Source organism: Xenopus laevis, chromosome 5L (assembly GCF_017654675.1).
Source record: "Xenopus laevis strain J_2021 chromosome 5L, Xenopus_laevis_v10.1, whole genome shotgun sequence".
In the NCBI taxonomy this organism is placed as follows: domain Eukaryota; kingdom Metazoa; phylum Chordata; class Amphibia; order Anura; family Pipidae; genus Xenopus; species Xenopus laevis.
The window spans coordinates 5,166,823-5,194,393 of NC_054379.1; the positions used below are offsets into that span (position 1 = coordinate 5,166,823).

The following is a 27,571-nucleotide window of genomic DNA, read 5'->3' on the forward strand; positions in this document are numbered from 1 at the left end:
CCATTGACTAATATGTTTTGCTACAAAAAATTCACCCTTAGACTCCAATGTATTTTGCTATGAAAAAGTAGCTTCACCAAAAAAACATCATTCATAGACTTTAATGCATTTCACAAATTTTTCGCTGTTTCCAGAATTTTTCAGCAGTTTTGCAAATTTTACGGCAAAACTGTCTGGTCTGTGTCTTAAGCATGTGTAGACTTTGCCATTACAGCTCGACACATTGCTCAGTCAGGGCAGCTAAAAGCCAAGGAAGAGCTTCAGTAGAAACACCATAAGTTCTAGCAATCAATTAAATCAACTTTTCCCCCACTTGCTATCAAGCAATATATTTGTAATGCAGTCAGCAAACAGTTTGCCTTAAAGTGGCAATTTAATGGGTTGTATTTGGTTCTTTCTTACTGAATTCATATAAAGAACTGGAAAGACACCCTTTTTTCATTTTGGGTAGGGATAGGCGAATTTTTTCGCCTGGTTTTGCCATGGAAATGATGCCCATAGACTCGTATGGTGTCGTGCGTCAAAAAAAAAAGACAAACACAAAAAAGAGACCGCTCAAGCTCACGCTCATTCCTCCCCCTGCCGGGTGCTCAGTCTCCAGTGTCTCCACCGTATCCAACCACAAAAACTCGACATAGACGGCACGCGTTTTGGGATCAAATCCCTTGCTCATAGGTTACCATTCATTGCCCACAGCTGATCTTTTATACCATCATTCAAGTGACCTCTAGTGGGCAATTAAAAACAAATAGACGCGAAACTAAATGGGTCAAATTCGCCCATGCCTAATTTTGGGAAATGTCAAGCTATAGAAATGAGAGGAATGAGGTGTAAAGATTAAATTTAAAGCAACCTATTTTTGGGTTACCCAAAAATTAACAGTCATGCTAAAATATAGCCCCATTTACATTCTATTAGTGAAATCATGTACAGAATGTCCATTGATAGAGAATCTTCAGATTTTATCATGAGACTTTTTTTCAACTGCATGCAAAGTTGATCCAGGGACTAGTTCGATTGCCATTTTGGCAAATTGGAAAGTCTTCTTTTTTGCCTTCCTCTGGATCAACTGGCAGTTAGGCAGATAAAAAAAATAACTAAAAGGTTGAACTTGATAGACGTGTGTCTTTTTTCAACCTTACTTACTATGTTACTGTGTTACTATGTTATACCTGTATGGCAAAAGTGTATTTCAAGAGCACCACCAGATAGTATACATCTAGACTATTGATCATAAAAAAAACAGATACAGTTTTGATTCAGGTCATGAAGACGCTGCCTATAAATAAATCATTCCTGCTAATTGAATCACTGGGCTATCTAAATTTAAATCTATGGTTGTCCATCAGGCTGAGCTTGAAACTAGAATTTACACCATCCCATCACTATTATGCACATCACATCAACATAAATCAGTTATAGTACTCCTACAACTACTTCCAGGTATGATTTTCATAAATCTGCTGGGGGAAGAAGATATGATCACAGGCTTCAGCATTTCGACTAAAATCCAGATTTTCTATAGGTGTGTGTAGGTTTGCAGGGTTCTACACTTTTGTAAGAAAAGGTACTAGAATCTTGATTTTTATATTATAATTTAGATTTTTTTTTGTTATTAGATCAGACTGCAATGCTGGTTATTCTCAAAGAGAGCTCCTGGTTTGGTGTGGTTAGGTTGTGTGGTGAGGTCAACAAGAGTTGCAAGATTTGGCTAGCAAGGTGGTAGATGAATCAGGTATGATAATTTAGCTTCCAGAACAACAATTTGAATACAACATGGCCTATGCAGATCAATCAGCCGAGGACCAAGTGTACCAGATTGCTTTATGGCAGCGAATTGTTTTGGGTACAAGCTGTTGACTCAGTTTGGAGTTGCCAAGCCAATGTCAGCCCATGTATGGCTAGCTAGAGAGCATTTTGTTCTCAAAATAATTTGTCTTCCTTCAAATACCCATGCACCAGTCATCATCATTTTTTTAAAGCATTTACCCTTTTCCAAACCATTTCTCCTCATTTCTAACATGTGGGGTTAACCCTTTATTTTTAATTTGTGGTGAAAAATCTAAGAATGGTCCTTTGAAGTCCCAAGGCCCTAGTGTAGTAGTCACTTCTGGTGCTCAGAAAATAAACTGGTACATCCATTGCGTATCTGGCTAGCTTTTTGTGTTGCAGTCATGCAATTAAGTGTATATAAGGCATGCTCCTGTGTGTTTGGTGGGTGAGCAGGTTACAGAAGAATTGTCTGGGCTGCAGCTTCTTCACCATGAATTACAGCTGTTCTTTAACTACATGTACTATATAATAACTGGAGTTGGGGAGCAACACAAGCAGCAAAATGTTCCTGAAGGTGCCAAATATGGGCTTTGATTGGCTTTGGTAGCCCCTATGTGGACTGGCAACACACTGAAGGCTCTGTTTGGCAGTACACCCAGGTTCGGACTGGAGCCTTGGGTGCCAACCGGAGCTGCAAAAGAAAGGGCCCTCCTGGCAGTCCCCGGGACCACCTTCCACCTCCAATTTTCATTCCCGGTGCGCATGTGTGAAAGAAGTGTCATGTGCATGCCCAAATGCTGTGTCCCGTTGGCCCAGTCTGACCCTGAGTACACCTACTGTAGTTTTTTGCAACCAAAACTACTTACCTCCAAGCCAGGAAAAATAAGCACCTGCTTTGAGGCCACTGGGAGCAATATTCATGGGGTTGGTGAGAAACATGTTGTTCACAAGCCAGTGGTTTTGGACCACTGGTTTAGGGTAATGGGGGTCAACTGTAAAGCCACAAACTGGATGTGGCCTGTGAAGATATTTTTTAGCCCTCAGCCTAACCAAGAACTTCTCTGTGTGGTGTTGTCTTTTTTTCATATCCCAGCCGCCCAATATATTTAAGAGAGCATAATGGTTCAGTTTTATGGAAAAAGTTTGAAAGTGCTGAGACACGACACACAGACATACTCTGTGAATTTATTCTGTGAATATTTGTAGAGTGTTAATGCTTCAAGCCATGAATTCATCATTAAAATATTAACATTAAATATTTCTCCCTGAAATATTTTTTTAATGCAAACTCCATACAAAGAGCCCTTTTCCTCTGTGAGTTAATTTTTTTTTGTGAAACCATCTGCAGTTCACTTTTGTTTTCTTTTTCTTTTTTTTCCAAGACAACACAGATCCGTGGGAGAGACCTTGAAAATTCTTCGTTATTGAGACACAAAATGACAAGGGGCGGGTTCTTTCAATTAAGCTCTAATTCGACGAGGTTGAATTTTCATGAAAATAATATACAAATCAGCTACAAGCACCTGTTTGTTTAGTTTTAAAACTGCAGATTTAATATATCAGTATCATTTATTCATCTTATGATTTCCTAGAATGAATTTTACAACACAGCCATGATATCTAGAGTAAGTATCTATTCTTTTATAGGCAGTTTTGCCTCAGGCCAGTCTGTGCTTCTTTATGATGAACACATAAATATTAGAAAAGCGACTCCTACAAGGGGATGTGATCAGATTGTACAAATACAAGCCAAGTTCAATATAAAGGATCTCAAGGATATTCTTTTACAGACCTATGGAAGTAAAAATAGATCATCAACAGAAAATCAATCAAATAATTGATAATTATCAGCCAAGGTAATGGTGGACACAAGTGGAAAACATCTAGTCATTTGGAAGTCAAAGGCTGAATTGTCTAAATTTGGACAACCTTTACATGCTTGGCCACTTTCGCCACTCAGGTGGTTATATCATCAATGTCCAATTTCATTGACCTGCTTTGGTGGTGCAGTTCCACTTAAAGGAAAACTATACCCCCCCCAAACAATGTAGGTCTCTCTAAAAAGTTATTGCATAAAACAGCTCATATGTAAAACCCTGCTTCATGTAAATGAACCATTTTCATAATAATATACTTTTCTAGTAGTATGTGCCATTGGGTAATCATAAATAGAAAATTGCCATTTTAAAAAATAAGGGCCGCCCCCTGGGATCGTAGGATTCACTGTGCACACAAACATAACAACAAACCATATATGTTAGGTCACATGAGCCAATTAACAGACAGAGTTGTGTCTTTCCTGGCCACTCCATATTAGCATTACATACGGGGATTCCCCGTCCCCGCCCCCTGACCAGATAGTCCCTCCCTCCTAAGCCTTTAAAAGGTACCCCTGGAGCACACTCACCTTGTCTTTTTTCTTTCTGTCCTCACTCTTCTTCTGACCTGAGGGTTTTCTCCTGGTTGGGTTCATTCCCTAAGCCCTCGAGCTTTACAGGTGAATTTGGGCAGAGTGCTATGCCTTCCCCCCATTCGTTTTAAACGTCTGTGTGTAAGGCCTAAGCAGGAGGGACATCCTTACCACAGCACGACTCTGCTTTTCCTGCTGAGAGAGGTGTGACATGGAGGTAACTCTTCAAAGTTGCCTGTGTCACGAGGAGTTCCTTTTCCTTTTCTCTTACTACTGAGACGCGTGCTATTTCCTGTCTCAGTCAACTTCCTGTCCAGCGGCCATCTTGTGGTTGGCATGCTGCGGATCTTTTCTTTCGTATGGGGAGGAGACGACCGCTCTGGTACACAGGGGGTTTCAGAGGCCAATGCGGTCGATACGATTGCATCGCCTCCTCATTAGCGCCTAGCGCGCTCTCCCTGTGCGCATCCTCGCGCTGGCGGCGGCCATTTTGTGCTTGGCGCACTCTCCAGGCGGCCATGCTTTTTTTTGGAGGGGCGGATTTTAGAGGGCCGGCAGTATAAAAGGCCCTGACAAGGCAGCGCTCGTGCTGCTCACTTCCACCCTCTGCCTTCCAAGGAAAGGTTCGTGCTTCTTTTCTCCCCTCAGCCTTACAGGTAAGATTCTTTTATGGTGGCATCCTTAGCCCTTAAGCATGTGCATTTTTTCATGCTCTCTTCTCCTGCTAGGCTTTGTCTTTCTTGCTTCATGGACTCCTCAGCCTCCAATGCCTCTGCCCCCCAAGCTAGGTAGGTCCCTCAATTGGGTTGTTTCTATCTTTCTTGTCTCTCTCTCCTTTTCTAATTAGCTGTCCTCTCTCTCTCTTCCTCAGCTTGCCTGAAGAAAGGACTTCTAGAAAACGCAAAGCCGCTGCTGTCTCCTCTCACCATCCAGAATGCATGGGATGTTTCAACCCTCCTCTTCCGGGCAAAAAATTCTGCAGCACCTGCTGGAAGGATTTCTGCAGTTCAGCCTTTCCTCCTTCAACCAGAGTTACGGAGGTTTGGGAAGATAGCCAGGAGAACTCTCCGTCCAGGGATGCAGTCTGGGACACAGCGGAAGCCTCCTCCGAGGAGGAATCGCAACAAGAGAGATTTTCAAATTCTTACATCGATTCAGATGAGGACTCTGAGGGGTCCAGCGGCTCCTTTGACTTATCCTTGGTTTCTCCTCTCATAAAGGCAGTTAAATTGACCCTGGGAGCAGAAGAGGATCCAGAGGGTACAGTATCTCTCAAGGTGCTTCCAAACCCCTCTAAGAGCCGTCAGACTTTTCCTCTCTTCCAAGAGGTCTCGGACCTCATAAAGACGGAGTGGAAAAAGTCAGCCAAAAAAGTGTCATTTCTATCTCAGGGTACGAGATTTTCTAAACTTTATCCTTTTAAGGAATCAGATGTCAAGGATTGGATCGCTGCCCCTGCCGTAGACCCGGCGGTTATCCATTTGGCAAAGAGGACTACCCTACCAATAGATGACAGTTCAGCATTGAGGGATCCTATGGATCGAAAGGCAGAATCAGACCTCAGGAAGAGCTTTCAGGTGGCCGGAGCGGCATGTAAGCCAGCAGTGGCCCTCATTTCGGTGGCCAAAGCTATGTCCTTTTGGATAGAAAGCATTGACAAAGCCCTTTCGGAGGGCGCCGACAAACAAGAAATTTCTTCTAGCCTTGCAGAACTCAAGTTGGCGACCGGATACATCTCTGAGGGGGCAATAGACCTGACTAGACTTGCAGCCCGATCTATGTCCCTTGCGGTTGCAGCACGAAGAGCCCTCTGGCTCAGAACCTGGTCAGCTGACGTCTCTTCAAAGATGAGTCTTTGCACCTTACCCTTTGAAGGGGGACGACTCTTTGGCCCCAGGCTAGATGATGTCATAACCAAGGCCTCGGGGGGAAAAAGCCAATTCTTGCCTCAGGAAAAGAAAGATAAAAAACCCGTGCACTTCAAATCTCCCTTTTTTTCGCGGCTCAGGAAGATTCAGGGGCGGACACCAGCAAAACAGGTCTTCTGCAGAGGGGTTCAGACCTTTTCAGTGGAAAAGAGGACAGTCCTCTTTTCAGGGAAACGATAGATCCAGACAGGCACAACCTAGCAAGAAATCCTCCTGACTATCCGTCGGATACCATTGGAGTAGGGGCCAGACTACAGCTTTTTCAAGAACAATGGCGATCTTCCATCACAGACCAATGGGTGTTGGATATCCTGTCGAGAGGATACCGTCTCGAATTCCTCAGGGTTCCTACGGGGAATCAGTTTGTAACTTCAACATTTCCGAAAGAGGGGGAAAAAAGAAGAGCCATAGACCACTATCTGCAGTGGCTTTTAAGGGAGCATGCCATATTACCAGTCCCACAGGAACAAAGGAACAAGGGATATTATTCAACACTGTTCCTAGTAAGGAAGATATCTGGAGGATGGAGGCCTATTCTAGACCTCAAGGTAGTAAACAGATACTTGAGGATCCAGAAGTTCAAGATGGAATCCATCTTTTCCATCATTTCAGCGGTCCTTCCAGGAGACTGGCTCCTCTCCATCGATCTGAGAGATGCCTACCTGCATATTCCCATTGCAAGTTCCCATCAGTGCTTCCTTCGCTTTGCCATTGGGGGAAGACATTTCCAGTTCAGACGCCTTCCGTTCGGCCTGTCCACGGCCCGAGAGTTTTTTCCAAGATTCTGGTCACCCTCATTGCCCAACTAAGATTGGAGGGAATATCGATCTGGCACTACCTGGACGATATCCTAATATCAGCCAAAGAGGAGAAAACTCTGATCAAGGACAGAGATCGAGTCCTTTCCTATCTGAGATCCCACGGATGGATTATAAATTGGGAGAAGAGCCAACTAGTCCCATCCCAGTCCCTGGTCTATCTAGGAGCCTGGTTCAACACATTGGAGGATTTAGTCTCACTTCCTCCCCAAAAGATCTCGAGTCTGGTCAACTTAGCCTCAGAGACTCTTTCGAAGGACAGGTTGTCGGCCAGGGATCTAATGTCTTTGTTGGGATCCATGACTTCTACCATACCAGTCACAAGATGGGCAAGGTGGCACATGCGTCCAGCCCAGGCCTTATTTCTAGAGCAATGGAACAGGGAACAGAAGGACTGGGAGCAATGGATTTACCTCTCCCAATCATTCAAGAATTCCCTACACTGGTGGACTTCGGAAAGAAACCTAGCAAGAGGGTTTCAACTGTCACAACCTCAATGGAAGATTCTGACTACGGACGCATCATCCCGGGGTTGGGGAGCCCGGTTGGGACCAGAATGGGCACAGGGGCTTTGGCCGTCTCTTCAAACCAATGTCCCCTCGAATATTTTAGAGATACGAGCGGCAAAACTAGCTCTATTCTCTTTCGCCAGAGTCCTAAAGGGATCATCAGTGAAGATCCTCACGGACAATACAAGTGCGGTGGCCTATATCAAGAAGCAGGGAGGAACAAGGAGCAAATCTCTTTTTCAGGAGGTTCAGCCTATAATCCAGTGGGCAGAGAGCAATTTGTCTGCTCTGACGGCGGAACACCTCCCAGGGGTAAGGAATCAGGAGGCAGACTTCCTGAGCCGAAACAGCATCTCAAGCCACGAATGGGCATTGAACAGAGAGGTTTTTCAGAGCATAGTGGGAAATTGGGGTCTACCAGAGTGCGACCTCCTAGCCTCTCACCTCAATGCAAAAGTCCCGAGGTTCTTCTCGAGGAGATATTGCCAGACAGCAGTAGGATCAGATGCTCTACTGCAGACATGGTCCTTCAAGCTGGCGTATGCATTTCCTCCATTCCCTCTAATACTGAGAGTTCTTCAAAAGCTCATTCAGGAGAGAGGAGATCTGATTCTGATTGCACCAAACTGGCCACGCAGGCCTTGGTATCCCCTGCTCCTAAAGTTGTCAACAACTCCTCCTTGGCCACTACCAATGAGGAAGGACTTGCTCAGCCAGGGCCCTATTCTGCATCCGAACCCAGCAGCCCTATCCCTACAGGCTTGGAGGTTGAGCGCAAGAGATTGGCCACACTAGGCCTCCCCAGGGAGGTGGTAGACACCTTACTCAAAGCAAGGAAGTCTTCAACATCTCGCACATACTACAGGATATGGGAAAGATTTATGCTCTGGCGCTCACACAGTGAATATATCTCGGATAACATCTCCCTTCCTCAAGTCTTAGGATTCCTACAGTCAGGTCTGGACAAGGGCCTACAATATAGGACCCTTAGGGTGCATGCCTCAGCTCTGTCAGCTCTATCTGGATCCACTTGGTCTGCAGACCCGACAGTACAAAGATTTTTCAAGGCAGTCTTAAAGATACGACCTCCTGTCACCAAATATCCTCCGGCATGGAGTCTTCCTTTAGTCCTAAAATCTCTATCAACAACACCGTTTGATCCCTTGGAATCAATATCTACATGGCTACTCACTCTTAAGACTCTATTCCTGCTGGCCATCGCCTCAGCTTGCAGAATAGGAGAGTTGCAAGCCCTCTCTTGTGCCCAAGGACATATCTCCTTTTTTCATGACAGGGTTTCTTTAAAACCTACAAGATCCTTCTTGCCGAAGGTAGTCTCCACATTTCATCTGAGAAAAGAGGTGACTCTTCCCATTTTTCCGGAGAATTTGGAAAACTCAGAGGAATTAAGGAAGATAGACCCAGTCATCTGCCTAAGACGTTATCTGGAAGTTTCGGCTGCCTTCAGAAAGTCAGATACTCTTTTTGTTATTCCAGCTGGGAGTAGAAGGGGGCAGGCCGCTGCCTCTTCTACCATCAGTAGATGGATTTCCTTGTGTATTTCCAAGGCCTATGAAATACAGGGCAAGCTAGCTCCGGAGGGTTTAAGAGCCCACTCTACTAGGGCTGTGTCAACATCCTGGGCAGCATTGGCAGATGTTCCTACCCCACACATCTGTGAGGTGGCCTCCTGGGCTTCGGCACGAACCTTTGTGAAACATTACAGGCTGGATATGTCCTCCTCGAGCAATCATTCCTTTGCTACTGGAGCTCACTTGGCCTTTACGACTCAATAAAACCCTTGCATATTAGTGGAAATTTTACTTCTCATTTTTTTTACCCACCCCTTGCTTAAGGGACATGGCTATATACATCCGTATGTAATGCTAATATGGAGTGGCCAGGAAAAAGAAGAATTCCTACCATACTTACCGTAATTCTCTTTTCCTGGCCACTCTCCATATTAGCATTTCCCACCCCTTTTTGTGAGTACAGATGCTTTTTATTAGACAAGGTGAGTGTGCTCCAGGGGTACCTTTTAAAGGCTTAGGAGGGAGGGACTATCTGGTCAGGGGGCGGGGACGGGGAATCCCCGTATGTAATGCTAATATGGAGAGTGGCCAGGAAAAGAGAATTACAGTAAGTATGGTAGGAATTCTTCTTTTTTGCTTCCACACTTCTTCCTGTTACAGTTAGAACTGCAGTATTTCTGGTCAGGTGATCTCTTCCTGTTACAGTTAGAGCTGCAGTATTTCTGGTCAGGTGATCTCTTCCTGTTACAGTTAGAGCTGCAGTATTTCTGGTGAGGTGATCTCTTCCTGTTACAGTTAGAGCTGCAGTATTTCTGGTCAGGTGATCTCTGAGGCAGCACAGAGACCATCACAAAATGGTGGCTCAAGGCAAGAGATGTAAAAGGGCAATATTTACTTAAATATATATTCCAGTTTGGTAAGATTCTTTAATATGCCACTTAATATTATATGAACTATCTGTTGCTTAAGTGTTCATTTTGGGGGTATAGTTTTCCTTTTAGTATGGTACAGCAGGTACAGTAGGTCAATGATCAGTATAGTCATATGATTTTCAGTTTATCAGGTCATGTCATATCTGCATATACTGTCTTTAGGCAAAACATTCATTAAGGACAATTCAGGAGCACATACAAGTTTCTTTCTTCTTTCCCTTGGGGCCACATTTACTTAGCTCTAGTGATGGAATAGAATAAAAAAAAACTTCGAATTTCAAATGTTTTTTTGTCTACTTTGACCATTGAATTGGCTACTTCGACCTTCGACTACGACTTCGAATTCAAATCGAACTAAAAATCGTTCGACTATTCGACCATTCGATAATCGAAGTACTGACCCTTTAAAAAAAACTTCAACCCCCTACTTTGCCACCTAAAACCTACCCATAGGCTTTCTTAGCTTTTTTTGGTTGAACAAAAATCGTTCGATCGATGGATTAAAATCCTTTGAATCTTTCAATTCGAAGGATTTAATCGTTCCATCGTTCGATTTTTCCTTTGATCGGTCGAATTGCGGTAAATCCTTCGACTTCTATATTCGAAGTCGAAGGATTTAACTTCGACAGTCGAATATCGAGGGTTAATTAACCCTCGATATCCGACCCAAAGTAAATCTGCCCCTTGATGTTTCTATATGTTAAGATCACAAGTTACAAACCCTTGGAAAAGTTAAACATACTTTGTTGACAATATAACTACCAGTTGTGGGGTTTTTTTTTTTTTTTTGTTTAGTCTAAAGCTAAAGGGGTAATTTAATATAATAATAGCTGACGCAAGTGCTAGATGGGCACAAAAGCCCATTTGAAAAACACTTGTATCTGGGGTCTGACTGCACTCTGATACTAGCACCATATTAGAAATCCAGAGCTACTGTAGGTGTAGAGTGCAGTGACATCGGGAGTAATACAGCCCTGTCCAAATTAACCGTATGGGGCAGACAGTGAGGACCGGGTTCTGTTGTGGCCTGTGCCCACCAGTGTGCCCTAACTTGGACCATTGAATTATGCACAATTGAAGTTAAGGGATCAGAAGGGGGTGCCTAAGTGCTTCCCACATATGCCCCCCATGAACACCTGGAAGATATGGAGGTGTCACAGAAGCAATGTTTTGTTTTGTTTTTTTTTGTTGAATGAAGCGGTAAAACCTGTAAATTCACAGTGTAGGGCACACAATGCGAAAACATGACATATTGCTTCTATTTATTGCACTTAGTAAATTACCCTCTAAATATCTTTGAATTGTTTATACATTCTGACTTGAATGGCAGAGGAAAGGTTCCATACTCAGTTTCAGTATTCTCTAGGATTCCATGTTAAAGTCATATAACTAATATTTACAAGGGATCATTTACATCCCATGCCATGTTTATGCATTAGCTGTGTTAGGGCATAGTCATTTGCATGAAAAGACAAATTCATTAAAGGAACTAAAGCTTAACTAGGGCAGAAATATTGTACATTATGTTTTAGGGTTCTATAACAGCCCAAGGTAACCACAGCCTTTTAACAGTGAAGATCTGTGCCTCTGAAGATGCCCCAGTAGCTCCCCATATTATTTCTGCTGATTCACTGCACATGCTCTGTGCTGCTGTCACTTACTGAGCTCATCTAATGACTCACAATATACGGAATATACAATATAAGGGGCAGATTTATCAAGGGTCGAATTTTGAAGTGGTAAATACTTAGAAATTCAACCCTCGAATTGAAATACCTTGAATATCGAAGTCGAAGTATTTTTCACCGAATTTGCCCATTGTACGATCGAACTAAAATTGTTCGATCGAACTATTAAATTGCTTGAATCGAATGATTCGAACAATCAAACGATTTTACTTCGATGTGTAAAGACTTAGAAAAATGGTCTAGAATGTCCCCATAAGCTAACATAGCACTTTGGCAGGTTTAATTTGGCGAAGTATTGAAGTCCAAGTTTTTTTAAAGAGACAGTACTTCGATTATCGAATGGTCGAATATTCAACGATTTTACTTCGAATCGTAGTAGCCTATACGATGGTCTCCAAAAAATTACTTCGAAATTCTAACTTTTTTAACTTTGAAAAATCACTCGACCCTTAGTAAATCTGCCCCTTAATTTCACAATATACTGCTGATTAATTAATAATTAATTATTGTTACATGGCAGCTCCAAAATCAGTCTTTTAGCATCAGCTTAAATGATAGTCAAACCTCATTTTCTGCTTGAAGATTTGTGACAACCCTTAAGCTTAATTCTCAACAGCTGCTCAAAGCCCACTGAGCATGTGCAGTGCCACTGACACTCCTAACAAAATCCAAGATGGGAAACTTTTAATGCCTGAATCATTACTACTATAGAGGAACTGAAGCTTTGGACTGGATCAAAAAAGTTCATTGTATCAAATATGGAATTAAAAGCCATATTAATTTTTAGCTTTTAGTTGTCCTTTGAGGGTATTTGCATCAACATGCGCTCAGTGCACCTCTATATACTGTAGTTGTACTCAGGGCCATTGCCTTCCTCCTGTTCTGAATTTTGTGAAGTTTAAACTATTGGCGAGGTCAACCCAGGATCTACTGCCATCTCTGAACAAGATGATACAGTAGCTCCAGGGTTATGACAGCGACCTACGTCAGTTGCCACAGAGAAGTTGCTCCTTGGGTAAACATGTTACTCTCACACTGAATGTTAAAATTGGTGCCACCCAGAATTAGATTATTTTTAAGAATAATTGCATCCAATTTGCATCAAAACAGAAGAGCATTTGCATCAGTTTTGACACATTGACTGAGGTTGGGTCAGTTGTGTACAACTGCCCCTGGTGACTGCAGTGATGCTGGAATTACAGGTATGGGGAAAATGCTGTATTTTGGGTAAAAAAATATGCGATCCAAAATTATACTTTGCATACTGCTGTTGTAACTAAATGACCCCTGCAGAGTTTTAAAATAGTTAATTAGCAAAATAAAACTGGTACCTGAATAATTTAGTGTAATCCTCCAACAACTGCCTAAAACTCTAGATGAATATATTCTTATGTAAAAGTGTATTTTACATATAGGGGCAGATTTATAAAAGGTCAAATTTCTAGGTTATGTGAATTTTTTTTTAAATCTAATAAATTTGAATTTACGCACAACTCGAACGGGAGATTACTCAGACGTCTATTTAGTTGAATACAATCGACCCAAAAATCCTAATCAAATTCAAATTGAATTCGAAGCAAGTTTTCCTCCGAAAAAAATAGCCTGATATGCTCACACAAAATGTCAACTGGTTCAAACATGCAAAACATGTGTGAATAGGTTCATCCAGAAATTTCATCCACCCCCACTACTCCAATAAATTAGTAGTGTCATATCCAAATGTGTGGTCAATCTTAATCTACAGCCAAGTCCTTAAAGGGATCCTGTCATCAAAACGCATTAGTTGATATCGCTACTCCAGCAGAATTCTGCACTGAAATCCATTTCTCAAAAGAGCAAACAGATTTTTTTTTGTTCAATTTTGAAATCTGACATGGGGCTAGACATATTGTCAATTTCCCAGCTGCCCCTGGTCATGTGACTTGTGCCTGCACTTTAGGAGAAAAATGCTTTCTGGCAGGCTGCTGTTTTTCCTTCTCAATGTAACTGAATGTGTCTCAGTGGGACATGGGTTTTACTATTGAGTGCTGTTCTTAGATCTACCAGGCAGCTGTTATCTTGTGTTAGGGAGCCGTTATCTGGTTACCTTCCCATTGTTCTGTTGTTTGGCTGCTGGGGGGGAAAAGGGAGGGGGTGATATCACTCCAACTTGCAGTACAGCAGTAAAGAGTGATTGAAGTTTATCAGAGCACAAGTCACATGACTTGGGGCAGCTGGGAAATTGACAATATGTCTAGCCCCATGTCAGATTTCAAAATTAAATATAAACAAATCTGTTTGCTCTTTTGAGAAATGGATTTCAGTGCAGAATTCTGCTGGAGCAGCACTATTAACTGATTCATTTTGAAAAAAAAATATTTTCCAATGACAGTATCCCTTTAATTGACACTACATTTAAAATTATTAATATATCAACTGAAAGCTCCATAGTTTTTTTGGGTTCAGGTGTCAATTTTTAGTGACACCATTTTTCAGTCATTCTCCTACAGCTCCATTGAGCAAAAAGCAGTAAAAAACTATTTGTAACCCAATTTAACTCCAATTTAACACAAAAGGTATCCAGCCTTCCCCCACATACACTGTGTTAGGTCCCACAGAGTTCAGCAACCACTGTATCACAATAATTGTGTTTCCATACAAAGTCTCAGATATTAAAAAGAACTTATTAAAACTACAGTACAAAAAATGCTTACTCCTATATTATTCATCATCTGTTCTTATAGATTTTAGTAATTACTGCCATTATTTTCTTGTCGTCTTGTTTTACATTTCATTAATCACTGCTCCGCGAGGCTCCCTATTTATTTATTTTTCTGCAAATTAATGGTTACTATTTAGAGAGATGTGCTGTGTCCAAATGGTCTGTGATGCATTCAAGCAGTTTGCAATATTGGTACTTAAAGTAGTTATATTTTTAAACACACATTTAATATTCACTAAAGATTACTTGTTTTCCTCTTCTCTTATTAATGTAGTTTCAGCTGTGGTGGATGCTGTAAACTGGAAACATTGCTGCTTTTGAAAAGATAAATGATATCTCTAATGAGAAAGTGTGTATTATCCTTAGGAAACCTTCAGCAGATGTCTCTTTTGGTCAGACACAGTACATCGTAATTATCAAATGGAAACATGTAAGATAATGGACCAGATTCAATTTAGTAAGAAAAAGGTCGATCACGTGAAAAGTCATGGACGAGATTCAATTTGAGATGTAATTCAATTCAGAAAAACTTATCTCAATGTTTTTCATGTGAAAACTAGTGATGGGCGAATTTATTTGGCAGGTGCAAATTTGCGGCGAATTTGCGCGATTCGCCGCCAGCGAATAAATTCGCGAAACGCCCGCGAAAATACGAGGCAAAAATTCGCCGGCGGCAAAAAAAAAATGTTTCGGAAAAATGGACACCGGCGTCAAAAACGGGTACTGGCGTCAAAAACGGGCGCCAGCATCAAAAAACGGGTGCCGGCGTCAAAAATGAGACGCCGGCGCCGTTTCGTGAATTTCACGCGAAATTCGCTAATTTTTCGGCGAAGCAAAACGGCGCAAATTCGCCCATCACTAGTGAAAACTATATTGAAGTCTATGTGGAAAAACTGGAAGTGAATTAGGGGGAAAGATTTCTCTCCTTGAATTGGGCCAGATTCAATTAGATAAGAAAAATTCTACATCCTATTCAAGGATGCAATTCAATGAAAAAAAATTATCATGAAAAGGCCCAGATTCAGTTCAGTGAGAGAAATCTCATAGCTTATCACGTGAAAAGTCATGGATTCAATTCGTGGAGAGAAAAAAATTCTCCTAATTCAGCTCCAGTTTTTTCCATAGATTTAAAAAGAGTTGTCATGTCAGATTCAGTTCAGTGAGAAAAGGTTGTCGCCTGGCTTATCACGTGTAAAGTCATGGATGGGATTCAATTTGAAGAGAAACATTTCTCCAAATTCAGTTCCAGTGTTTTCCCATAGACTTCAATGGAATTTTCACGTGATAAACCGCAAGATACGCTTTTCTGAATTAAATTGCATCTCAAATTGAATCTCATCCATGACTTTTCACATGATAAACCTTTTTCTCACTGAATTGAATCTGAATTGCAACTCAATTCAGAAAAACTTATCTCATGGTTTATCATGTGACATCTCAGTTGAAGTCTACGGGAAAGAACTGGAACTGAATTAGGAGAAACGTCTTTCTCCTCCAATTGAATCCTTTCCATTCATTTTCATGTGATAAACCATGAGATAACTTTTTTGGAATTGAATTGCAATTCATTCGTCCATGTGTTTTCACATGTTAAACCTTTTTCTCACTGAATTGAATCTTCATGTGATAAACCGTGACATAAGTTTTTCTGAATTGAATTTAATTGGCTTTGGTATTTGTACATCCAATTTAGTGTCAATGTCTGTAATGATCATGTAGCAGATTCTCTAAATAGATATTCTGTTTTGCTAATATGCTGTTATTGGATCTGTCCTACAGAGAAATATCTCAGAATGATGTTCTGACATCAATAGAAGCCTATGCGTTTTCAAACAGCCCTCAGCTGCACGAAATGTAAGTAACCGATACTTAAACTAATATCCAAATGACAAACAAATATATAAATATATTTAACGAGGGGCAAATTTATCAAAATGTGAGTTTAGAACTTAAAAAATAAAAAACCCAACCAAATTCTATTCATTTCTATGGGATTTTTAATTCCAACTTTCACCCACTGATAAATACAATTCTAAAAATCCCATAGGAATGAATAGAATGAATAAAATGAGCATCTAAAAACACTAAAACGAGAATGTTGATAAATGGGCCTCCAAGTGCTGTGTGATAGGAGATACAGTAGAAGTCCCTGCACCATAAAGTTGACATTTTACATAGGAGGAAAACATACAGGCACACAATAGAATGGTAAGTGTACATATATTTGGCCATAGGCCTTTAAAGGGATACTGTCATGGGAAAAAAAAAATTTTTCAAAATGAATCAGTTAATAGTGATGTTCCAGCAGAATTCTGCGCTGAAATCCATTTCTCAAAAGAGCAAACAGATTTTTTTATATTTAATTTTAAAATCTGACATGGGGCTAGACATTTTGTAAATTTCCCAGCTGCCCCAGGTCATGTGACGTGTGCCTGCACTTCAGGAGAGAAATGCTTTCTGGCAGGCTGCTGTTTTCCTTCTCAATGTAACTGAATGCGTCTCAGCGAGACATGGGTTTTTACTATTGAGTGTTGTTCTTAGATCTACCAGGCAGCTGTTATCTTGTGTTAGGGAGCTGCTATCTGGTTACCTTCCCATTGTTCTTTTGTTTGGCTGCTGGGAGGAAAAAGGAAGGGGGGGTGATATCACTCCAACTTGCAGTACAGCAGTAAAGAGAGATTGAAGTTTATCAGAGCACAAGTCACATGACTTGGGGCAGCTGGGAAATTGACAATTTGTCTAGCCCCATGTCAGATTTCAAAATGTAATATAAAAAAATCTGTTTTCTCTTTTGAGAAATGGATTTCAGTGCAGAATTCTGCTGGAGAAGCACTATTAACTGATTCATTTTGAAAAAAAATTTTTTTTCCCATGACAGAATCGCTTTAAGTTCTTGCAGTTAATGTTCTAGTACTACAATAGATAGGAGTTGATGTTCTTTTTGAAAGAGTTCAGAGAGTGTTTCCTATGGAGGAAACCAAGGGTAGAATACAAGATTGAATGAGCAGCAAGACTGAAAGGTTTTAGACAAGAGATGGCAGTGGATGTGGATGGTGTGAAAAGATGGTGGCTTTGCCAGGTACAGAGGATATGGCCAAGAACGTACAGGGAAGTGAAGAAATGTAGTGAGAAACAGAGAAGCGAATGTTACCAGAAGAGTTGTGTAAGCTATCCTTTGCTTAATAGGCAGCCTTGTTCAACAGACAAGCTCTGAATCTACAGAAAAAACAGGTGCATAATATGGATATGGATATTTATTTTAGACAGATAAATTTACATAAATGTATAACTGAGAGTTTGACATCCCAGATTAAAATCTCATACTAAGCTAACTACTCTAAGGATGCACTAGATGACATAGACCAAGAACATACCTCTTCTATGGATGGGCCCCAGTACTTCCATCTTCTAGTGCAATGTAACATTTAACCAATGCTCTCCACAAATGGGAAAATTCCCTTAGAGTTTGGATTCTCTCATTCTGAAACTATGTTATTGTGATTTACACTGCATTAAAAAATAAAACAAACTAATACCCAGTATTAAGAGATGTCTCATAAGGAGCTCACTTACTTTTGTTTATTTTCTTTCTCCAGAAGGATTGAAAAAGCCAACAGTCTAGTAAACATTGATCCAGAGGCTTTCCAAAATCTCCCGAAGCTTAAGTATTTGTAAGAACCCTTCAAATCTTTATAGATATTACATTTTATAACCTTATTTCACATAGTTAACGAGTGCATATTTTGTTCACACATTTCTTCATTATTCTCTGTTCATGCAAATAAAACATGCACCTCAATTCTGCAGCAGAAGAACAGATTTGACAGGGAGTATGAGGAGCTACACAGTGTGAAATAATGTTTTCTTACAATCTCAACATAAATTATCAGGACCTTGTTGCCATACACCCAGAGCCATATTCCAAAAGTCAAAAATGAATAAGGAACTGCGATTTTGTTGTACTTCAATTCACTGAACATCTGGATATCCTATTTTGAGGGCCATATCATAACATCCATCCAGTTTTATATCTGACATTACCACCCTAAACACTGAGTACTGTGGTAGGACTATTTCTCTCTAATGATGGACTCAGCCAGCAACCACAAAGACTACTAGCCTCGAACTGCAGAGAGGAAGTCGCAAGTTCTTTGAACATCTGGATTTCCTGTTTTGAGAGTCTATCATAACATCCATCCAGTTTTATATCTGACATTACCTCAAGAGAGAACCACCCTCAACACTAAGTACTTTGGTATAACTTTCTCTCTCTAATGATGGACTTGGTCCTGAAAGCCACCAACCCAAAACATACTAGCTTTGAACTGCAGAGAGGAAGTCACAACGTTCTCTGGCCAGATTGAACTGCCTCATCTTCATCTGTTACAAATTTTTACATGCATTTGTAAATATATGTAATTTGAAATGTATAACAGAGGTGTGCACAATTCTTATTTTTATTAGAGCTAGACACTGGTACTTAAGCTAACCCATCCTTTAAAGCAGTGATCCCCAACCAGTAGCTTGTGAGCAACATGTTGCTCTCCAACCCCTTGGATGTCACTGCCAGTGGCCACAAAGTAGGTGCTTATTTTTCAATTCCAGGGTTGGAGGCAAGTTTTGGTTGTATAAAAACCAGGTGCATTGCCAAACAGAGTCTCAATGTAGGTTGGCAATCCACATATGGGCTACCAAATGGCCAATTAGAGCACTTATATGGCACCCAAGAACATTGTTCATGCTTGTGTTTCTCTCCAACTCCTTTTGCTTCTAAATGTTGCTCAAAAGGTTGGGGATCCCTGCTTTAAAGGGATTCTGTCATGGGAAAACATGTTTTTTTACTAAATGCATCGGTTAATATTACTCCTCTAGCAGAATCCTGAATTGAAATCTGTTTTTTGAAAAAGCAAACAGATTTTTTTTTGTATTTAACTTTGAAATCTTTTTAGTTTCCCAGTTGCCCTTGGTCATGTGATTTGTGCTCTGAAAAACTTCAGCCACTTTTTACTGCTGAACTGCAAGTTGGAGTAATATTACCTGCCTCCCTTTCCCCTCAGCAGATAACAAGATAACAGCTCCCTGACACATACATTGCTAAAAATGCTCCTACCTAGTGGTAGATATAAGAATAGCAATAGTAAAAATCCAAGTCGAGCTATACCAAGTTCTGACTCCTTTTCTTTCTATTGAGTAGGAGAAACAAAAGCTTATCTGAAAGCTGTTCCAATGTGAAGTGCTGGCTGTTTCTGAACCTCACATGACGAAGCACAATGCACTGAGATAGCTGCCTACACACCAAGGTTACAACTAAAAAAATATATTCATTGGTTCAAGAATAAAAATTTTAAAGGCAGAACAAATTAATTGCAATGAACACAGTATAATTTAGCAATGAAAAGTATTCCATAAAAATCATGACAGAATCTGTTACACATTTGTATTGTCCACTAAAATTATAAAAAAATATTTTGTTATATAAATCAGCATTTTCTGCAATTGAATTGATCAATTTTATTAAAACATGTTGGTCTGAGTAAGCTCATCCACAGTTGCTTGAGATTCAGCCCATCAAACCAGCACACCCCTGAAAGAGAAAGTGGGGCTCATTTATAAACTCATTTGCATAGAATGATTCCCACAGTGAACATATTTTCCCTGAACTTGTTTATATTTATAAAGCTGGACAAAATTGGTGCATTTAATGTGCATAATTGAAAATTGGGGAAATTTATGTGCACTCACTGGGGCAGATTTATCAAAGGTCGCAGTTCAAATTCTAATTAAAAAATTCTAATTTCAAGCTAATTTTTGTGTACTTTGATTAGAGAATAGTCTAAATTTGATTAGAATTTGAAAATTTGAATATCAAAATGTATCATGCAGTGTAAGATTTATCAAAAGTTAAAGTGAAAATTCGAATAAAAAAAAAATCAAATTTCGAGCTAATTTTCACGTACTTCGACTAGAGAATAGTCAAAATTCAATTCAAATTTGAAAAAAAATTACAAATTCAAAGTTTGAAATTTATCATGTACTGTCTCTTTAAAAATTCAACTTCTCCCATTTACCATCTAAAACCTACTGAATTGCTATTTTAGCCTATGGGGGACCTCCTATAACCCATTTGGAGTCAATTGGTGAACTTTGAATAATCAAATGGAATTTGATTGAATGCAATGTCACTTTGATTCGTGCAATTTCAAATTAGATCGAAAATGGACTTCGATCTATAATGGACCTATTCGGCCAAAAAAAAAAATTTCGATTGTTTTTTTATTCGAATTTCGAAGTTATGGGAGTTCAAAAAAACTCCCATTACTTTGAAATTCGATCCTTAATAAATCTGCACCACTGTGTTCAAGATACATTTAGGGGCAAATTTACCTAGGTTCGAATATCAAGGGTTAATTAACCCTCGATATTCAACTGCCAAATTAAAATCCTTCGACTTCGAATATCGAAGTCGAAGGATTTAGCACAATTCGAAGAATTTTAATCCATTGATCGAAGGATTATCCTTCGATCAGAAAATTGTTAGGAAGCCTATGGGGACCTTCCCCATAGGCTAACATTGGCCTCGGTAGGTTTTAGGTGGCGAACTAGTGGGTCGAAGTTTTTTTTAAAGAGACAGTACTTCGACTATCGAATGGTCGAATAGTGAAATGATTTTTAGTTTGAATCGTTCGATTCGAAGTCGAAGGTCGAAGTAGCCCATTCGATTGTCGAAGTAGCCAAAAAAACACTTCGAAATTCAAAGTTTTTTTTCCTCTATTCCTTCACTTGAGCTAAGTAAATGGGCCCCTTAGTGGCGGAAAAGATGTTCGCTAAACAGATTGCACAAATTAATATTCACCACCATGACCCCCATTGTTTTTTGGAAATTTTAAGTAGGGAGGTGTCAGTCAATGCAAAATTGTATGACAAATAGGTGAAGTTCCACAGTAGAGGAAAGTGGCACTATCTGGTGAGCTTCATATTTTTTCTGGATCATAAACATATTATTAATCTATATGTCCTTGCAATAAATATAATTATATAATGATTAATGACACAGGGAGCAGAAAATGTGCATTGTTCCTCTGTTTATGAGTTTTGAATGATGAATATTCTGATTACTCAGAAAAGGTAATTGAAGAGCTCGAGGGAAATTAGCTGTCCCTTTTCTCCAACATAATTTTATTTTTTATTATTACTTGGATCAGTTTTTTATTGACTTATCATTTTCAATTTAGATTCACAGATAATCAGTCTCTATCATTGTGATCTCATGGAAAGGGTACAGATCTGTGATCCAATCTCAGGAATTGTGCTTGCGTTAAAGTTTTAGGGAGGTACAGGTATGGGACCTGTTATCCAGAATGCTCGGGACCTGGGGTTTTCCGGATAACGGATCTTTCTGTAATTTGGGTCTTCATGCCTTAAGTCTACTAGAAATTCAAGTAAACATTAAATAAACCCTATTGGGTTTATATCATATTTAAATCATTTTTTAGTAGACTTAAGGTATGAAGATCCAAATTACAGAAAGACCCATTATCTGGAAACCCCCAGGTCTAGAGCATTCTGGATAACAAATCCTATACCTGTGTTGGGTGGAATATGTAAAAAGACAAAAACTGATAGTAGCTGAGGCTGCAGGGCTCTTTATTAAGTTCTGATGCTAAGTGCACTGGTTTCTGTGCTGCCATGTATTAATTATCTGTATTATTTACTAATCAGCCTTATATTGTGACATTTATATTCTATAGGGTAGATTTATCAAGGTATGAAGTGAAAATTAAATTTTCGTGTTTTTTAAGTGGAATTCGACAAGTGAATTCGATTCAAGTTTTTTAAAAAATTTGAATTTGATTTTTGAAGTTTATCACGTAGGGGCCCTTTAAGAATTCAAATTCAACTATTTGCCACCTTAAACCTGCAGAATTGCTGTTTTAGCCTATGGGGGATGTCCTGGGATCAGTTTGGAGTTGTTTGCAGCCTTCCTAAAAATCAAGGGTTTTTTCCATTTCAAATTTGATTCGAGTTTGTGGGTCAGTTCTATTCACCCCAGTTTGAAAAATTCTAATTTTTTGATAAGTTTCGATTGGTCGTTTTTTTTCTAATTTCGAGTTAATGGGAGTTTATGGGAGTTTTCACAAACTCCCATGAACTCTAAATTCGACCCTTGATAGATCTGCCAACATGTGTACTGTATATTGTGAGTGGCTCCCTAAGCTCAGTAAGTGACAGCAGCATAGAGCATGTGCAGTGAATCAGCAGAAAAGAAGATGGGGAGCTACTGGGGCATCTTTGGAGACACAGATCTTTACTGCTAAAGGGCTGTGGTTGCCTTGGGCTGGTACAGAAGCACAAAACATAGGGGCAGATTTTATAAGGGTCGAAGTGAAAATTAGAATTTAAAAATTAGAATTTTCAAATTTATTTTAGTGTAATTTGACTAGGGAATAGTTAAAATTTGATTCTAGTTTTTAAAAAATGTGAATTTTGAAATGTATCATGTACTGGCCCTTTAAGAATTTGACTATTCACCACCTTAAACCTGCGAAATTGCTGTTTTAGCCTATGGGGGAAGTCCTGGAATCAATTTGGAGTTGTTTGGAGACATCCTGAAAATCTATTTTTTTTATGAAAAAACGCGAATCAATTTGATTTGAATTTGATTCAGTTTTGCAGGTCGCTCCTATTCACCCAAATTTGAAAAATTTAATTTTTTCTTTTTATTCATTTTCGATTGGTCGTTTGTTTTTTGAATTGGAGTTTAACTCCCCATGAACTCAAAATTCACCCTTGAAAAATCTGCCCCTTAGGGAATTGTATGAATCGAAGGAATAGCGCATTCGATCAAATTCGATTCAAAGTTTTTACCAAAAGATTTTTTAAAGTCCACTAATTGACTCCAAATAGGTCAGAGGAGGTCCCCCATAGGCTAAAACAGCAATTCGGCAGGTTTTAGATGGCAAATGGTCAAAGTCAAATTTTTAAAGAGACAGTATATGATAAATTTCGATATTCAAATTTTTGAATTTTTTTCAAGTACACAGAAATAGTTCAAAATTCAAATTTTCTTCATTCGAAAATTCACCTCGACCTTTGATAAAGCTGCCCCAAAATGTACAACATTTCTAGCTACTTCTTTAGATAGGCTTTAGTTCTCCTTTAAATTGTGTTCTACTAGTTTAGCCAGTAAATGAAGAAGAGTGCATGGAATATTTAAAGAAAAAATAAATACTATTACCCACCAGAATCCAGGATGTACCTGAGGTTATTGACTAGACAAACTCATACCGAAAATCCCCAATACGCAGTTTACATTATTCATTGTTTTTGTGCATTTTATAAAAAACTTTCTAATAATGTTGAAATACAGTAGGATCCATGCAAGAAATACAGGAATCTGCTGAAACTTGCAAACATTTCCTCCCGGACTGATTCGTTGTCAATTATGAGCTGCCGAGGTTCAGATGCGCCGGGCCACCGCCACAAGCCAACGAGGACGGAGCACAGACAACAACATGTTTTTTTGTTTGTTTTAGTTTTAAGATATTCTTGCCTGACCTAATAAAGGGGAAATATGCATTGTAAATAGGGATGGGCGAATTTTTTGCCTTCTTTTGCCGAAAAAAATGACGCCCATAGACTTGTATGGCGTCGTGCGTCAAAAAATAAATTTTGTCGCGCGACAAAAATTTTTTGCCGCCCATAGACTTTAATGGGCGTCTGCAAATTTATGGTGAAGCGAAACAGGTCAAATTCGCCCATCCCTAATTGTAAACATGTCAAGCATGGGTTTTTGTCTCCAAACTGCATATTTATTCATTTATAGTTGCGATCAGATATCATTACTTTATCCAAACCTTATTGTCCTGTTTTAACCAGCTGTGTGACATGAGTTGTTAATATCTAAATATATATACATACATTGTTTTTATTATTTTTTTTTAATGCAATGCTTGTTTATTGTTCTTTTTATTATAAACATGTGCTATGGGACCTTTTATCCAGAATGTTCAAGAAGTGGAGTTTTTCAGATAAGAGATCTTACCGTTATTTGGATCTCCATACATTAAGGGGGTTATTTACTAAAGTCCGGTCGGGCTTTTTTTATTAAAGCCCGATGCAGAAAAAAGCCCATATCCGAAAATCCGGCATCTCAGACCTGCTGAAGTTGTGTCAGTGGCAGAGATCCCTATCCTATTTTAAAGTTTTTGTGGTCTGCACTGGAATTAGCCCAAAATTCTGATCATATCAGACTTTTCTGGCAAAAATATGAAAAATTCAGGTCCAAAAAATCAAGAATATCGGGGTTTTGCTCGATTGTATCGAATTTTAACCCCAACCAATTAAATCAAGCTTTTTAAATAATAAATGAGGTAAATAGGGTATGAGAGTTTGGTAGCTTTTTTTTATTTAAATTATGAGATAAATTTGGATTCTAGTACATTTCGAATTTGAATTTTTTTCGACTAGGAAATTGTTGAAATTCGATAAAAAAAAATTTAAAATTAAAATTAGATTTTTGAGATTTATAATACACTGGCCCTTTAAGAACTCGAATTCGACTATTTGCCACCTAAAACCTGCCGAATTGTTGCTTTAGTCAATGGAAGAGTTTTCTAATCAAATTCGATTTGAGTTTTCAGGTCAATCCTATTCACCCGAGTTTGGTAAATTCTATTTTTTAATAAATTTTGATTGGTCGAATTTCAAGTTCATGGGAGTTTATGGAAGTTTTTAAAAACTCGAAATATGTGCCTCTAAATAAACCCAATAGGCTGGTTTTCCCTCCAATAAGGATTAATTATATCTTAGTTGGGATCAAGTAAAAGCTACTGTTTTATTATTACACAGAAAAACTAAATCAGTTTGAATTTGAATTATTTGAGTAAAATGGAGTCTATGAGAGACAGCCTTCCCATATTTCAAAGCTTTCTGGATAATGGATTTCTGGATAATGGATCCCATACCTGTGCTTTCATGAAGGGAAAATATGCCTCCCTTTTTAAGTTGGGCTTCTATAGAAAAGGTGCACAAACACTTCCAAATGTTTTTTTAACAATCATACCAAATTCCATAATTTAAAGGAAACCATGTCTGTCTCTGACTTGTAAGAACCATTTGAACCATTGAAGTCAATGAGTGTCAAAATAATTTTAACACACATCAATTTCGACGCCTGCGACAATTTTTATACACGCACCTAGTTTGTCCCATTTGTCAATGCGCGTCTGAATAATTTTGACGCGCGACAATTGATATGCGCGTAATATTCTGATGTGCACCCAAATTTTTTTGATGTGTCGGCTTTCTCGCCGGCAAGTTTCACTAATTTATTTGCCCGCGGTAAAACACAGAAATTTTCCATGAATTCGCACCTGACGAATTTATTCGCCCCTGTCGAATTTATTCGCCCATCACTAGTGATCACTGGTATTTAAATTTAAATGCATTTGTTTGTTTGAAAAATTATGAATTCAGTGAGGGAAGAAAAGGATGTAACAAAATATATTATTTTTGTCCTTTAGGTTAATATCCAACACTGGAATTCATTTTATCCCTGTGGTTTCCAAGATACAGTCTCTACAAATGGTTTTACTGTATGTATTAACCCACTATATCACATACATTTCCTGCATCTAGAAGTAGTCTCCTTGTTTACTTGGTAATAGATTGATAAAGGAGTTCCATACATTTGGGGGCAGATTTATCAAGGGTCGAATTTCGAAGTACAAAAAACTAAGAAATTAGATTATCGAATTGAAAGACTTCGAATTCGAATATCGAATCCAAAGTTTTTTCACTGGATTTGGTAATCCTACGATCGAATAAAAATTGTTCGAATCGAACGATCTGGACGATTTTAGCGTACAATCGAAGGATTTTTATTCGATGTGTAGAAGGTCCCAATAGGCTAACATAGCAATTCGGCAGGTTTAATTTGGCGAAGTATTGAAGTCGAAGTTTTTTTATAGAGACAATAATTCGATTATCGAATGGTCAAATATTCAAATGATTCGAAGTCGTAGTATCCTATTCGATGGTCGAGGTATCCAAAAAATTACTGAAATTCAAACTTTTTGTACTTCGAAAATTTACTCGAACCTTAGTAAATCTGCCCCTTGCACTTCTGTTTTCTGCTGTTCCCCATTAAAATAAAGTTTTATATCTAGAGAGAAGCAAAGACAAATACATTTGATTTGTTAAAATACAAAAAAATCCCAAAAAGCCTTATATTCACAGATGCAATTGCTCAAATATAGATTTCAGCAGAATTCCACCATTGGGTCAGATTCAATTCAAAAAAAGTTATCTCATGGTTTATCACATGACAAGTCATGAACGAGATTCAAGGAGAGAATACTTTTCTCCAAATTCAATTACACTTTTTTCCCCATATTATAGAGTTGTCACGTGATAAACCATGAGATAATTTTTCTGAATTGAATTCCATCTTAAATTGAATTTCATCCATGACTTTTCACGTGATAAAACTTTATCGCTCATAGAGGAGATTCAATTTAAGATGCAATTCAATTTAGAAAAACATATCTCATGGTTTATTAAAGTCTATGGGAAAAAACTGGAACTGAATTTGAAGTTTTTTCTCCTCAAATTGATTCTCGTCCATGAGTTTTCACGTGATAAACCATGCACTAACTTTTTCTCACTGAATTGAATCTGGCTAGAAGCATGAGTGCAAATACAACTGTAAATGGCATCAATGTGAACATAATTTTGCCTCAGTTCTAGATCTTGTCCTATATTTACCACACAAAATTAAAGAAAATCTGCAGAAAAGAATAATAAAATATAACCTGCAAAAACATTGGCAAAAATACAGATGGAACATTGGCAGTGCCAAATGGTTTGTTGGACTATCCCACAAGTTAATATGAGGAAAAGTACTTAGACAGTGGTAAACTTTGTCAACTGGGAAAAATCTCTTTGGACCTGAATGTTTCATTGGAAAATGTACAATAGAAAGTCAATTCTTGGCCATAAAATCAAGAGTTATTTTGCAGCAAAACTGGTCGGACCTTAACAATTGGCTCCCATTATTTTCTCACCGTCATACTGTGATGCCATCATTGCTCTTGACAAGCAACAAAATCCACAATCAACAGCAACCAGTAACAACTGAAGTTAAAAAAAAAATTGTCCAACCCAAAAAGTCTTCTTCATTATGTACAGAACATGTTCTAGTTCCAGATCTGAAAGCTGTGGCAGAGAAACTTGTATATAAAATAAATGTATCACAATATATGTGATGGGTCTACCTTAAC

General features: G+C 38.9%; 1 protein-coding gene across 1 annotated transcript in view; it reads left to right on the forward strand.

Annotated features, from left to right (window-relative positions):
- Positions 1-27,571, forward strand: part of fshr.L (follicle stimulating hormone receptor L homeolog) — a 112,555-nt gene that overhangs the window by 60,914 nt on the left and 24,070 nt on the right. Inside the window, 3 exon segments of the mRNA NM_001256260.1 lie at positions 16,071-16,145; positions 17,888-17,962; positions 25,814-25,885. Coding sequence (NP_001243189.1) covers positions 16,071-16,145; positions 17,888-17,962; positions 25,814-25,885 — 222 coding nt within the window.